The 14,246-nt window shown below is 39.6% G+C and overlaps 1 protein-coding gene across 1 annotated transcript in view; it reads right to left on the reverse strand.

Annotated features, from left to right (window-relative positions):
* Positions 1-14,239, reverse strand: part of MMP16 (matrix metallopeptidase 16) — a 287,844-nt gene extending 273,605 nt beyond the window's left edge. The window contains exon 1 of the mRNA XM_019550163.1: positions 13,814-14,239. Within this exon, the coding sequence (XP_019405708.1) occupies positions 13,814-13,945 (132 nt within the window). The 5' untranslated portion in view covers positions 13,946-14,239. The remainder of the gene's footprint in view (positions 1-13,813) is intronic.
* Positions 14,240-14,246: the final 7 nt, after the last annotated feature.

The following is a 14,246-nucleotide window of genomic DNA, read 5'->3' on the forward strand; positions in this document are numbered from 1 at the left end:
CCGCTACCCCTGCATCTAATGATCTGGTGATCTGATCGTAAAAGGCCACCAGGTTGGTCTGACAGGACCTGCCACTGATGAACCCATGTTGGGTGCCCCTAAGCATGCAGCCCCCTGCTGGCCCTTCCTGGATGTGTGCCAGCATAATTTTCTCGAACAGCTTGCCTAGGATCGAGGTAAGACTAACCAGCCTATAGTTTCCCGCGTCCTCCTTCCTACCTTTTTTGAAGATGGGGACCATCTTAAAAATCACTTAGAATGGTTTACTTGAAAAATGGAAGGATAACACATCAGGGTTTTGGGTTTTGTTTTTTTTAAAAGACTTGATTTTGGGAGATAATCCTAAATTAAATTTTCTTTATTCTGATTCAGTTGGGTTTACGGTCTCTCATTCCCAAAGCAAGGTGTTTGTATAAAATCAGTGGAAAAACCTAAATGGATTGAACCTGAGACATGCCCTGATATTGTTAACTAGGAAATTAACTGTATGTCAAATTGCTCTGCAATATATTCTATTGTAATAAAATAATTAAAGATAAAATAATTAAAAATAAAATTGCAGCTAAATAAGTAAAGTATATATTTATAGACTCCTAGACAGCTACTTACAACTAAGTACCCTGGACTTTACAGTCATGTTACACCATTGTGAATATAAGTTACCTTTTAAAATTTTTTTGAAAATAGTGTACAGATTTATATTGTTTTGAAAATTAATGCTTTGGCTACAGGCATGTTTTCTGGGTATCTATTGCAAGATGTTTTGAATGCTATAGGGTATTTTTGCCCTTTCTTGTGAATCTGTTGCTAAATAATTAATACTTAGCTATCTTGAGGGCTTGCTGATTCCTACCCAGTAGATTGATTAAAATGCTATTTTCATTTGTATCTTCTTGGGGATTGTCTGTCAGACAATAGACATTTAACTAGCTTATTCTTCTCAGATATTTTTTTCTAATTAGTTACTGTTTATAAAAATGCTTAACATTCTGTTCTTTCCCCCCTAGGGCAATGAATAGATGTTTAGATTTGCCTAAGTTTAGGAAGAAAGGACAGTATTATTAGTCTTTTACAGCATCAAATTAACAGTCAGGAGCCATGGACTCTATTGTCAGAATTACCACAGACACCATTTGTGACTTTGGGCAGAGACTTTGGCAGGCCAGTTAAGGTTTAATCATGCTCTCAGTGAGGGTATGGCAAATGTCCCACTGATGTCCACAGGAGAGGGATTGGGTAAAACTACAAACAGATGCTACATCTGACATGGGAGAAACCATTTTCTCCTGGGACAAAGTGTGAAGATTCAGAGGTCCATGTCCATTGTCTGAGGACATCCCCTAAAAAAGTTTGCAGAATGAGAAGTATTACCAGTATGTCCTGGGACATTGTTAAGTGCATCTGAACAGTTGTCCTAGGACTGCATCATGAAATCAATGGCAGAAAATTTGCAGTGCGCTTTGCCACTCACTATTCCCCGACTGGAAGGACAGTGTGTTTACACAACAATCCCACAACATTTCTTTTCCAGGACAAACACAGCCACAATTAGTCCCAATACAAAGGCAACATATATTTACAGCTTAGCCCACTTCCTCTTGCTCAGCACATGCCAAATGTTGGAAAAAATCTAGCATACACACTAAAGCAGCACTGAGAACATGCTATTAAGATGCCTGAGAATAAGAGTTTGAAATGGCAGCGGGCATAAACCAAGCAGCAGCTATACATGTATTTTGGTATGTTGGCAAGTATGGAGCACGGAGAAGCAGGTAGATATGTTTTCACAGCAGAACTACCTTGCATGGTTGGAGGTGGCATAAATATACCCAGAACTACAGAGACTGTTAATCACATCCACATGCTCATGGAGAAACTATGGGTGAGTGCAACTCTACAGTTTGCTCACTGATCCATCCATCCAACCTGTTATTCTGAACCAAGCTCATTTACTCAGACTTTGTTTAGGAAAATGAATGCATTTTTAATATCTGGGAAGAATCCTGAGATCTTTGGTTGGAATATACTACAAAATTGCAATGAACTGTTATTGTACTTGCTTATATGTTCATGGCACCCATCATATCTTGGCAAAATTTGTGTCTATTCAGGCCACAGACAATCACTTTCTACTGTGAGGGTTGCTGCTCTCTCAGTAGAAACCGTGAATGTTCTGCTCTGAGAAAAACCCAGGAATAACCAGAGTTAAATAGTTCCTGGGAGAGTTTCTCCTGGGAGAGTGAATATCTGAACATAATCCCTTGTGAGAAGTCCTATTTATTTAATGCATCATAAGAGCTGATTAATGATAATCAATGACATATCCTAATCCAATCAAATTTTCTTTAGAAAATATAGTGGCAGATACCTGTGTTTTTACTTTCTAAAAACTGAACTTTAAGCAGGGTGCAGGATTGAAAGAACTCCACCTCTTATGAGAGTCCCCATGTGCTTTTGATTCTGTCAAATCAGAGAAACATGTTGAATTACCAATCAATACATTTCATCTATGTTCATGTATAACCACTTACCAGCATTTCACATTGCAGAACAAAGAAATTGACTATTATTGTCGGACTCTCAGTCAGCTTAGGCTGTTGCTGCTGATGGCAATGAAAAAGAACTGTTAAACACCCTTAGAGTATGATAGTTCCTTATTGGAATTTTGTCAAATCTAGTTTTGAAAACCCTATCACTGTGAACATTTAAATCTTGACTTGACAAAACACTAACAAATATACAATAGGAAACAATCCTGCACTGGCAAAGAAATAGACTATATGACTTAATAAGTCTTTTCCATCAAGTCCTATGATTCTATGGTTCATTAATAATGACTGATGATTTTTTATGGCTTCAGGTACCGATCTAAAGCAAGACAGTGTGAGGAGAGAGAAAAAAGGATGAAAAACATGAGAGAAAGAAGTATGATAAAGAACTTTGTATCTAAGAAAGTTGTGTGGTTAAAGCACAGGATTGGGACCACAAAGATATAAGTTCAATTCCCACATCTGCCATCTACTTCATGAATGACTATGCCAGATCTCTTAAACTGAAATTCAAGTTGGACAATGAGGTGCTTTCAGCTTAGTGAGCTTAAAAATTAGATATCTTCCCCTGGAAAACAATTCAAAGAAATAGCACAACTGAATGTCATGACTAGCAGGATGGAATCACATGCTCCCTTTCTTGCTCTACCTTCAGCCTCGTGAATTTTGACCTTTTTGCCACTGGTAATTTAGAAGGAAAACCAGAGAACGCTTCTACCCAAAGTGTCCCGTAGGCACGAGCACAACCACCTCTTCTGGCTGTGTTCTTGTCTAATACCAACTACATCCACTTCTCTTTGTACTGAATTCAGCGCTCTTCAGTGGATTAAATTTGCTCTACACCTGTCTACTGGACTGGATGCTATGAGGATTTTGTGCGTATGTGCTACTCCACCTCATATCTGGATCACAACTGAGCTCAGACAGGAGCCAGATGCCTCTTCTCAGACTTGTTGGGGAGAAGTTTCTGTGCATGTGCAGATGTCTCAATTCAAGTATCTAGGGATCTCCTCAGTCCAAGGACACTGAATGAATTTGAGTGCCCAATAAGTTTTGTGGATGTAAACATGGAATAGATCACTTGCTGTGATTTAGGCACCTAAATTCCATCTAAGTCTCAATTGGCCACGCAGTTTATCAAACCATGTCTCTCTGCTTCAGGTCAAACAGTCTAAATAAGATTCATTTCTAGCCTAAGACGAATCACTGTAAATTTAATTCCGTAACGAGAGTTTGAGATTTGTATAACTGAAATCAGGTGCTTATAAAATTCCACTTAACTTTATTGCCAGCATTTTATACCAAGGCATGGTTCTAAATGTACAATTTTTCATATGTGAGTTGGAATGTGTCTGCAGAAATCCTGTTTACCTTTTCTGTTCTGTTACTGCTCTTAAGCAAACTGCCTACTTGTAATTAATTACCGTTTTGGCTTTCTGGCTGACATGCTTAAAGACCTTTCAAGACAACCTAAAAATTAAAGTTTATTCATATATTCACTATTTTATTAGCAGAAAGAAAAAATAATGTAAAGGGTCCTTCTTTGTACAGAAATAAACAACAATGTTTAGCACTCTACAGCACTTTATGGGTCCTAATGTACTTTTAAAAAGATGGCAAACATTATCATTCCATGTTACAAATGGAGACCTACAGCACAGAAGAAGGTAAAATGATTTCTTCTGTGAAGAACTGTGGTACAATTGGGAATACAACCATGGCTGTCTGGCTCTCAAAAAGTACATAATCCCTGAATTCACTGCTTTCCATCTTATTTTGCCAGCATATCCAAGATACTAAGAAATACTAAAAAGCCATGAAAAGTACATTTTACATCTATGACAGTAAGAAGTGGCATGAGGACACAGTATATCACAGTCTACTGGGAAACTAAAAATGGAACACATCTTTCAAAATAGATAGGAATAATGTGAAAAAGCCCCATCCGCAGAGACTCAAATCCTTTTGCAGATTAGTACTTTAGTTTGGGCCCATCTACATGTGCAATTAGTGCAACTGAATATAATGGGAGTAAACTAATCCCAAAATCACCAACTACACATAAATTTAGGTGCAGTAATTTACTGCAGCATAGGATAGTGCCTGTGTCTGATGGGAATATCCTATGCCAGAGTAATGTACTACACATTAATTGTGGTACATGTGTAGACAGTGATGCTTTTTACTGCACATTAAATTAGTCTAATATGCAGTAAAGTGTACATGTAGACACACCCTTCTAGTAGTAATAATAATTTATTTTTATTAACAATTAACTATGAATTAACACTGCAATAAAAAATGAACAATGAAAAGTCATCCTTACTATTCTGGCCATGGTTTGAAACACTGCATACCAGTTTATGAAAAAAACAGGGAGTCAAACCAATCTGCCACTAGCATATTAAGTGATCAAAGTCTGAGGTGAGGAAGAGTTGTGTAAGAGTATAATCACCTCCAGATGACACAAAAGGGAAGTCATTTCCTCCCTGGGGACATTCCATGGACATCCACTGATACAAGTCAGGGAAGAAGGCTCCTTCCCATTTAAGGGATATGTGTTTTCCTGTTTGGTTTCCTAACCATGCCCTGACAATTTTGTAACTTTCCTTCAGCCCTTTAACTGGAAGAGGAATCTCCCCCATTGTCTGCTTGCCCCTCACATTAGAGGGTGGAGATGTGGTTGTGAACCAGTAAAAATAAACAAGCCAAGGGAAACAAAGAGCTCTGATTTTCTCCCAGAGGATGAGGAAATAATTAAAGGCCAAACTGCCTGAGGACATCCTTTTACATGGAGGTGTGAAGCCAGCTTACAGTGTAAATGATAATAAAGGAAGGGAAGAGAAGCATTAAATCATCTTATTGAATCAGGACCAAACAAGTCATATCAGGAAAAATGCTAATGGAATTGCAAAATATTAAGATTCATCTTACAGCATTTAGGGCCAGATTGTGTCCTATGTGTCATATAAAGATAGGCCTAATAATGGAGGGTGGGGCTGAGTTGTTCCCAAAAGAAATTCAGGGAGGGATTAGTCATTGGCGCACAATCCTTCTCCAAGCTCTCTGATGAATGGGCTACACCATCTACAGACCAATGGAGATGCAGGAGCTGAGACCCAGACCCGCTTGTCCACATGGCTCTCCTGGAAAAGAGCAAGCCCTGAACTCCTCCCAGTCAACAGGGTCTGCAATTATGACTGGTGTATAACATGGACAGGAAACTATTTCACCCCACCTTTCACCCAACCCTTTCCCACTGTAAACCTACTCACAAGCCAGCCTGTAAAGAACAGCTAAAAACATATTACAAAAAATCATCATCTACATTACAAAACAGCTGTTAAATCATATGCTTTATGAATCTGTTTTCATGCAGTGTAATAAAAGCTGCTATTGTTTTATACCAAATGTAAAGTGGCTTGAATCTTTTACAGAAATTATTGTGGTTCACTGTTTTGGCTGCATGTCCACTGGAGCAGCAGTAGTAAGAATAACTGTTATATATTGCTTTTCATCTCAGAATTTTGCAGCACTTTTCAAACACAGGGTCCAAACCTGAAGTACTTCAGATCTGAACACCAGTCCTGCAGGTTTCTGATTGCCTCTAAGTGTTCACTGCATTAAAATCAATGGGGATTGAAGTGATTTTTCAGCTCCTCTTGAGGTCAGGCCCATCAACCTTTCTCTGGAATCGGTGGGATACTTGAATGTGCAAGAAATGACAGTATAAACTTTTCATTTGTTATCTTTTACAACCCACTACAAAGCATGTAAGGATCACTTTGCCTGCTACTAAAATACAGCTGCTTCCAAAGTGGTATAAAACAGCTCTTGACAATGTACAGAAACACTGTACAACTGTTTCAATCAAAAGATAAAATTACATAGATAAAAATGTTTAATTCTATAATTTCTGTCAATTTTAATTCAACACAGAAAGAAGTTGTTACAACTTAATTGCTCTTACCGTACAGTAAAAGATGTTTGTAATGAAGGGTGATAAGCAGTAGCATGAATGAACAGTTGCCAAGCAACCAACAAATAAAGGTTCCCAGTAGCATGACCTCTCTTTAAAAGATAAAGCTCTATCCATAATTATTTTTAAAAATCCATTTCTGTACTGAGCAAATCATGCTTGTAACTCTAATCAAGGTCTTCTTCATACAAACTGAAACCAAATCTGTTATATGACATATCACAAAATAACAACTAAAACATATTCAACTTGCCCTTTAACAGGATGGAGAGTGGCAGGGCTTGGAGATGGCAAGTGGTCAGACAATAAATTGTAATCCAAAATGGAGGGGTGAGCAGCCTGAGCAATTAAACAAGAGCGTTGGAGAGAGGAGTTGTATTAAATACTTCCACCCATCATCAATAAGAAGCCCTGTAGGATTTTAACTCCACAAACGGATACATTAAGTCTGGAGGGGTAGAAGGGCTAGGAAAAGAGATGTAACTTCAAATGTTTTAAAATGTATATAATCCAGCATTCCATCTTTATAAACTCTTACAACTCAGTCCTACCAACTGTATAAAAAGAGCAGAGGTGCCTAGAGCAAGTACTGACCTTTGAGATGGATTCAAATAAAACTGACAAAGAGAGGCATAAATCTAAAACCAGTTAAGGGAGATGGTATACTCACTCTGAAAAAACAATAAATGGGAATATATGAATTTCACAATGTTTTCTTGTAGGATGGCTTCTTGGATGATGAAAGTAGAATAAATTTTAATCAATAAATTCAATATCTATTGTATCAAGATTATATGTCATAAAGTATTAATATATTACCTTTTACTATGTTTACCTTGCAGTGTTCACTATATGTTTTAACTACATTTTTTTCTTAAAAGTTGAGTGGTACTAGTCTGATGTTCAAATACCAACCAAATAAAAAACAGTACCACAAGATAGGATACATTATAATTTTAAACCTTTTTAAAGATCACATTAACCCTAAAGAGTTACCATATTCGACTGTAAACTCTTTGTGACAGAGATGATATTTTGGTTCTGTGTTTGTACGCAGACAGTTGGGCCCATAAGCATTCCTAAAATCCTGATGGTAATTAAGATGTATATTTCATTCCTGTGGTAGATTAATCTATTGGCATTCTTGAATACAGGAAGTATCTTTTGAATTATGGCAGGCAATGCAATAATCCAATCTTTAATCTGCATGCATATTTCTTCTTCACACCGGAAAGAAGACATAGTAGTACCTGCCTTTTATGATGGAAGAATGAGAAAAGCCTTCCGTTACCTATCGGAGCTGTAACTTTCTGATTAAAATTAATTTATACTAATGCTGCAGTGTAATGCTAGATCTATAACTTAGTTCATCAGAAGCCTTTACAGGTCATTTTCTTTGTGTCTGCTTTTCCTGAGTAAGTAGAGACAACACTAAAGCACATCAAAATTTGTTTCCAAGTAACAGACCTTATATCAAGCTAACCATACCCTCCACCAGTATTAACAGATAGTCTTGCATCCTTATACAATACAGGGTATTGACCTGCACTCCTTCAGAAAAAGTGCACTCAGTTCAAAGGATGCTTTTTTCTGAGAAAGAAATGAAGAACTTGCACCTTCAAAAATTTTAATGTAATGTACCTAAAAACTAATATGAAGGGTGGGATGAGCTCCTTTCAGTACACATGGCAGTGGTTTTATACTTAGTATCAAAAATATCCCTAATTGCTTCCTTGCATGCATTTTTCAGGCTTCCCTCTTTAACAAGCTCTTATTACAATACCACACAGAACTTGCAATCCTAATGACTAAAGCTTCCAATTGAAAAAGCACATAAAGGTGAAACTGGCAGAATTTTTCCTCCCAATTAATTGTTTATCCCCTCACAATTACAGACTGAAGAGTTAAAATGATCAGTTTTTACACTCAGAAAGACTCAAAGCACAGAGATTTAAAGGTCACCCATTTACCATGCAGCAGGAGTAGGACACTAATTGTGAAGTTTGTTAACAATGAAAACAAAGAGGCTCTCAGTTGCTTCCTGCCACAGAAGAATGCTGCTTGACAGTATTTCTCTGAAGTTTTGATTTCAGTGTGTTTTGTTCCTCAATATGGAATTTAAGTACCATGTCTATTAAAAAGGAGTGGAGGGAGAAGGCTGCATTGTTTTCAGGTGAAATTATGCTCACTTCAAGATCTCCCCTAGGGTCCCAAGCATATAAATATATATAGCAGAAGGCTGTAGAAAATAGAATATAATAGTCTGCATTAGACAAGAGATCAGGAGGAACAATATTGTCGCTAGGATTTCTCACAACACGGATCCACTTAATGAGATCAGCCCAGATCCTCCAAATCCTCTCTTACCCAATAATCCTTACTCAAATGCTCAGTTCCATTGACTTGGATAAGGCTGCCAGGCCAATGCATCTTTACCCTCATGAGTAAAGATATGCAGGATCAGAGTCTGGATATGAAAACAGTTTTACAATACTTATGTTGTCTGTTGACACAGGCAGCTTGATTGAGGAGAATTTTTTCTATTAAAAATTGTGAACCTGGTTCATATCCCATGTAAATAAACAACTGAAGAATAGAAACACTCAGGCTAGGGAGAGACATTACACATAAACCAATTTAAGTGATTGGAAACTGCTTTAAACCTGTAGCAGAACAGATGTTCAGTGCACATAAACCAGTTTGAGAATGGCTGAAACCGGTTAGAGATCAACCTGGTTGAATGTAGTATCTGACTTAACTGTGTGGCTCAAACCAGTTTACGCAATGTCTGTCCCAGACCCCTAACTGTAGACAAGTGTCAACTTTATGAAAACATTACACATCTAAGAGTCACATTTATTGCTTTAATCCTTGCCAACCCCTATAGATGTTAGTAGAGATGTTCCTCTGGTGGATCTTCAACAGGCGAAATTGCCAAGGAAATTCTTAATTATCAAGCAATGCAAGAAATAATTAAAAACCTAACAGAAAAGTATTTTCTCACCTGAAAATGACATTCTTCTACATAGATTTTCAAAAAAAAAATCCCGGCAGATTACTACAGGAATTCTATACCAAAGATCAGTCACTTAGCAGGACAAGTCTAAATTTCAAATATTTTGGTAACAGGTATTATCCTATTTTAGAAACTAATGCATACATCTTACTTCTGAAATGAACCTAAACAAAACACTTGGGGATAGCCTAAGAATTTATCAGCATTGGTACACAATTGCTCACACAAGTAGACTTGACAACTTCAATGACAGTGCTATTATGTTTAATGTCTCAGCACAGTGGAGTTTGACAGTCTAGATTTTATTCTGTCCTACAATACAGGCAACATGTTCAAAGATGATCACCAAAGCTCTAGTGATGCCCATAAACTTAAAAAATAAAAGCTAAAAGCTTCTTTAACTGATTCTGACATGAATCCTAGATTTCACAGTGACTACCTGAACACTCATAAATACTTAAAATAAACCATGGATACAGCACTCTCTTATATGAGTCAGGGTAACCCTTGCATTCACTTCAGTTACATTAAGTGTGGAACCTTTAAGGCAATACTGTGGTTAACGCAATAAACATATTATTCTTGTTTAGATATAACTCATTGAGACATGTATCAAAATACTATGTATTACATAAACTTTATCAGTGATGTTCATCCATTTCAGAAATTACAAATCAGCTACCATTGGAAGCACTGGAAACTCTTCCCTATAGCCAGAACAAATTTTGCAGACAACATAAAAGACAGTAATGCTCACACAAGAGTACAAAGTTCAGCATCCTATGTTTTTGTCAAGAACATACTACCAATATTTAACAACTATGAACTTCAATAATATCCCTTGAGAATTAATCTTGCTCACAGTCTAACAAATCTGAGTCATAAACAAAGAAATCAAGATTTATATATAAATGTTACTTAACATGTAACATGTTAGACCAAATGAAGCACAATTACAAGAGGAAAAGGACAGACCCACATTTCCAACGTCCAACAGGTATTTCAACATTTCATATAAGTTTTAATATAACAAGAGCATGTAAAATAAATAGCTCTTGAATTCATAGAAAGCCCCTTTTTGGATAAAGGCAGTAACATCATCTTTTGTTTTCCAAACTACCAGAACAATGTGGCAATGAGTTTGACCACGGGCACTTTTTAGAGACAGGCTATTTTCAATGTTTAGTTTAATGGCTCTTGAAATAAAGTCACCATACTCTGTGTTAGTGATTTACTACAGGGGTTAAGAGTTTTACAGGGCTGATACAGACACAAGGAATTGAGGGGCACAGTACCACCACACTATTATGAAATCTTTTGCTTTGCATTCCCCTGCTTTGTGACCATGGTTACTCTCAGTATTACTACAAAAGAGAACTGAAAATTTCAGCTCTATCCAAGGATGAAGGCAAAACAGCTGGTATTACACTCCAAAGGAAAAGAAAGATAGCATGTACAGAATCTCATGGGTACCTGCTCCCTCCCCTAGCTCCCACCCCTCCACCCCCAGCTGTTTTTATTCTTCATGGTACTCTCTTTGTCCCCCAAATCTGTCATTTTCCATAAGGCAGGGGTGACAAAAAAATGAGTGCTTCTACTTTTCCTTGAAACCCTCTGTCATATTGTGGCTGGCCTTCTCTTCATGCTCCCCTCAAACTATTCTCTGGCTCATTCCAGCTTTCTCTTGCCTCCCACACTAGCTCCATCTGCTGCCCATCTCTTCAGAAGAGCCTGCTGCTGGCAAAGCAATCTACAGTTGAAGGAGGAAGCTCTGTAACTAGAATTTCTTCTTTATCCCCAAGTGTGGGAAACCTAGAGAGGGTACAGAGGGCTATCCAGCTTCCTAGCCCATATCCACAAATGGAAAAAGGAAATTGAGCCCATGGACAAGTAAAAGATCAAAATGCCCGAGTGAGTCCTGAGGTGTAAAAGTTTAATTTTTATTTAGATTGCAGTAGTTTCCAAAAACTGTTATCAGGGTCAGGTTTCCATTGTGCTAGCCACTGTAGAAACACAGTTAAAGTCATGGTCCCTGCCCCAAAATGTTTACAATCTAATACAAGGACAATATACTGGGGGAAAATGTGGTGGAGGGAAAGGGGGCAGAATAATAGTGGTGGATAAGCAGTAGTGACAAGGAAGACCAAAAGTGTGGCTAGGAGAGGAGATCTTACTGATGGGGTAGAGAAACTAGGATTATATGGGTATACAAAGCAAGACCACTGATGCATCTTATGTTAAGAGATCTTGGGAAGATGAGCCCAAAAAATGTGTGGCTGGTGAACTCTTAGTGACAGAAAGGACACAATTGGTATTGTATGACGGAAGAGCTTTCAGAGGGGAGACCAAAAGTGTGCACGCTGGTGAGTTTTGTGGGTGGCCTTCTCTTCATGCTCCCCTCAAACTATTCTCTGGCTCACTGTATCTTTCTCTTGCTTTATCTTGTTCTATCGGAACAAGATACATAAAAGATCTTGGGGAGAGTATAGGGGGAATTTACCATCTTGGGACACAACAAGAGTGGTTTGAGGAGATGAGTGTGGAAGGAGAAAAGACATAAAATGTAAGGATTTGTTATGGTAAGACCTGATCCAGGGACCAGGGTACCTCTGAGGGAGATTTTGTTACCAGAAGGAAAGGGCAGGAACAAACGTTAGTAGGTGAAAGTTGAGGGTGAAGTTATTAATTACGGGTCCTTATTGTGTAAAGATTACCTTTGAAAAATCAACGAGGAACGGGAACTAAAGAATTGGGAACTGGGAATAAGGAACCAACTTCAGCCTCATGGGTGGAAGCTAGGATGGGGAAAGGAGGTGTTGTGAGAAGAGGAGACAGATGTGTGTGGGTGGGAATGTATGCGGGAGAGAGAAAGATCTTGGGGACAAGAGTATATTTGTATCAGAAGGAGCTCTAGGAATACAAGCGTGTGTGTGAGAGAGTCAGGATGGGAGTGAGTGTCTGTGTATGGGTGTAGCAGAAAGTTCGTAGAGGCAGACTGGAGAGAGAAGGGTAAGGAGAGGTAGCAGAAGGACAGAATGATAATGTGAATGGAAACTGGAGAAACGTGTAAAATCGAGGGCACAGTGGAAGGGAGAGAGAGGGAGAAGTGGAAGAACTGGAGAGAAAGAGAGATTAGGGGAAAAAAGAATCAGGAAAAGATTCAGAAACAAAAAGATAGATCAGGGCACACAGTAGGAGGAAAGGAATCAAGGAAGGAAAAGGAAGGGAGACTAATTCCAAGAAAAAGAAAGAGTCAAAGTACTTAATGGAAAGCATGAATAACAACTGAAAAACCGGCTGGCTTAGAGGAGGGGATGGAAATGGAGGTTCACCCTGAAATTTCACTATGGCAGCAAATTTCCTAAGGTTGGCCCTGCCTGGGTAACCCCACATTTATTCTTCTACATTAAAGGAAAATAAAACGTTTCTTCCTCTGCCCCGCCCTCCTACTTCTGTTCAGTAGCTGCACCTATGTGCCATTTGTTCAGTCATTTCAAGTTACAAGAAAATGGGTATGTTTCAATTAATAGTCTGACAAATACCTAGTGACAAAGAACTATGCTAATCTAGCACGTTTCCTTCTCCCGCACCTCAGGCCCACCTTAGATTCCCTTTCATTCATCCTTCCTCCAAAAAAACAAAACCCCACAAAGAAATAATAAGAGCAACACATCTGAAGTCAGGGATGATGGTGCCACGTTCCCTGAGCTGTTCTGTATACATTGCATCGCAGCTGCTTTTCTCGTGCCACTGGGGTTTGTGTTTAGGGTTTCACACACACCATATGTGAGGGGCATTGCCAGGGCACAGTGATGTGCTCTGGCGCTCAGCGTCATGCTTTGTGCTGCCAGAGATAACGGGATTGTGGGTCTGAAAGGCACGGATCAAACCAGAGATCTCAGAACAGATAAACTGGGCTATTTGCTGCAGGAAAGACAAACCTTTATGTATGTGTGTGTGCTTGAGAGAGAGAGATGCGTGTGTGTGATATGTCTGATGCATGTGATGTGTGTGTGATATATGTTATATATGTGTTATATGTGTCTGATGTGCTTGTGATATCTGTGATGTCTGTGCGGTGCGTGTTATATATCTGTGTATGTTGTGTGTGTGTCCTGGCTGCTCACAAGACATGGCTGGGGAGCTGTCGCTTTATTGAATCAACCCAAATATTTCAGCAGCAGCCCTTGGAAGGGGAGGGAAAACCGGAACCAGATGGGCGCACAGAGCAGCAGCCCCGCTCGCTCACATCCCCGAGCCCGACCTTACCTCCACATTGAAATACTGCTCCGCTCCGCACACCGTAGCACATAAAATCCAAAGCAAAGCTTGCAAGAACCCCCCCCGGGACGGCTGCACGAAATCCAAGCGGCTCCCAGTGCTGAATGGGAGTACGAGCATAGTGCCCGGGCTCCAGCGGGCAGAAGAGCTCCTGCTCCACGACCGGGCGGGCAAGCCGCGTGCCGGCGGGCACCCCCGCGTGCGGGTCGAGCCGCGCGGGGGCAGCAGCAGCAGCAGCAGCAGGAGGAGAAGCGGACACTCGGCTCCAAAGCGCGGCTCGCGGCAGCCGGGTCAGCTCCTGCTCATCCACATCGCCAGCCCGTACGGAGGGAACGTGGCGCCCGAGTGCCGCCGCGGCTCCTGCACGGCTTCTCCTTCGCGCGGCAGCCGCCTCTCGGTGTCCTCCCCCTCCTCCTCCTCC

The sequence above is a fragment of the Crocodylus porosus genome, unplaced genomic scaffold (assembly GCF_001723895.1).
Source record: "Crocodylus porosus isolate Cpor-Errol unplaced genomic scaffold, CroPor_comp1, whole genome shotgun sequence".
NCBI classification, from domain to species: Eukaryota; Metazoa; Chordata; order Crocodylia; family Crocodylidae; genus Crocodylus; species Crocodylus porosus.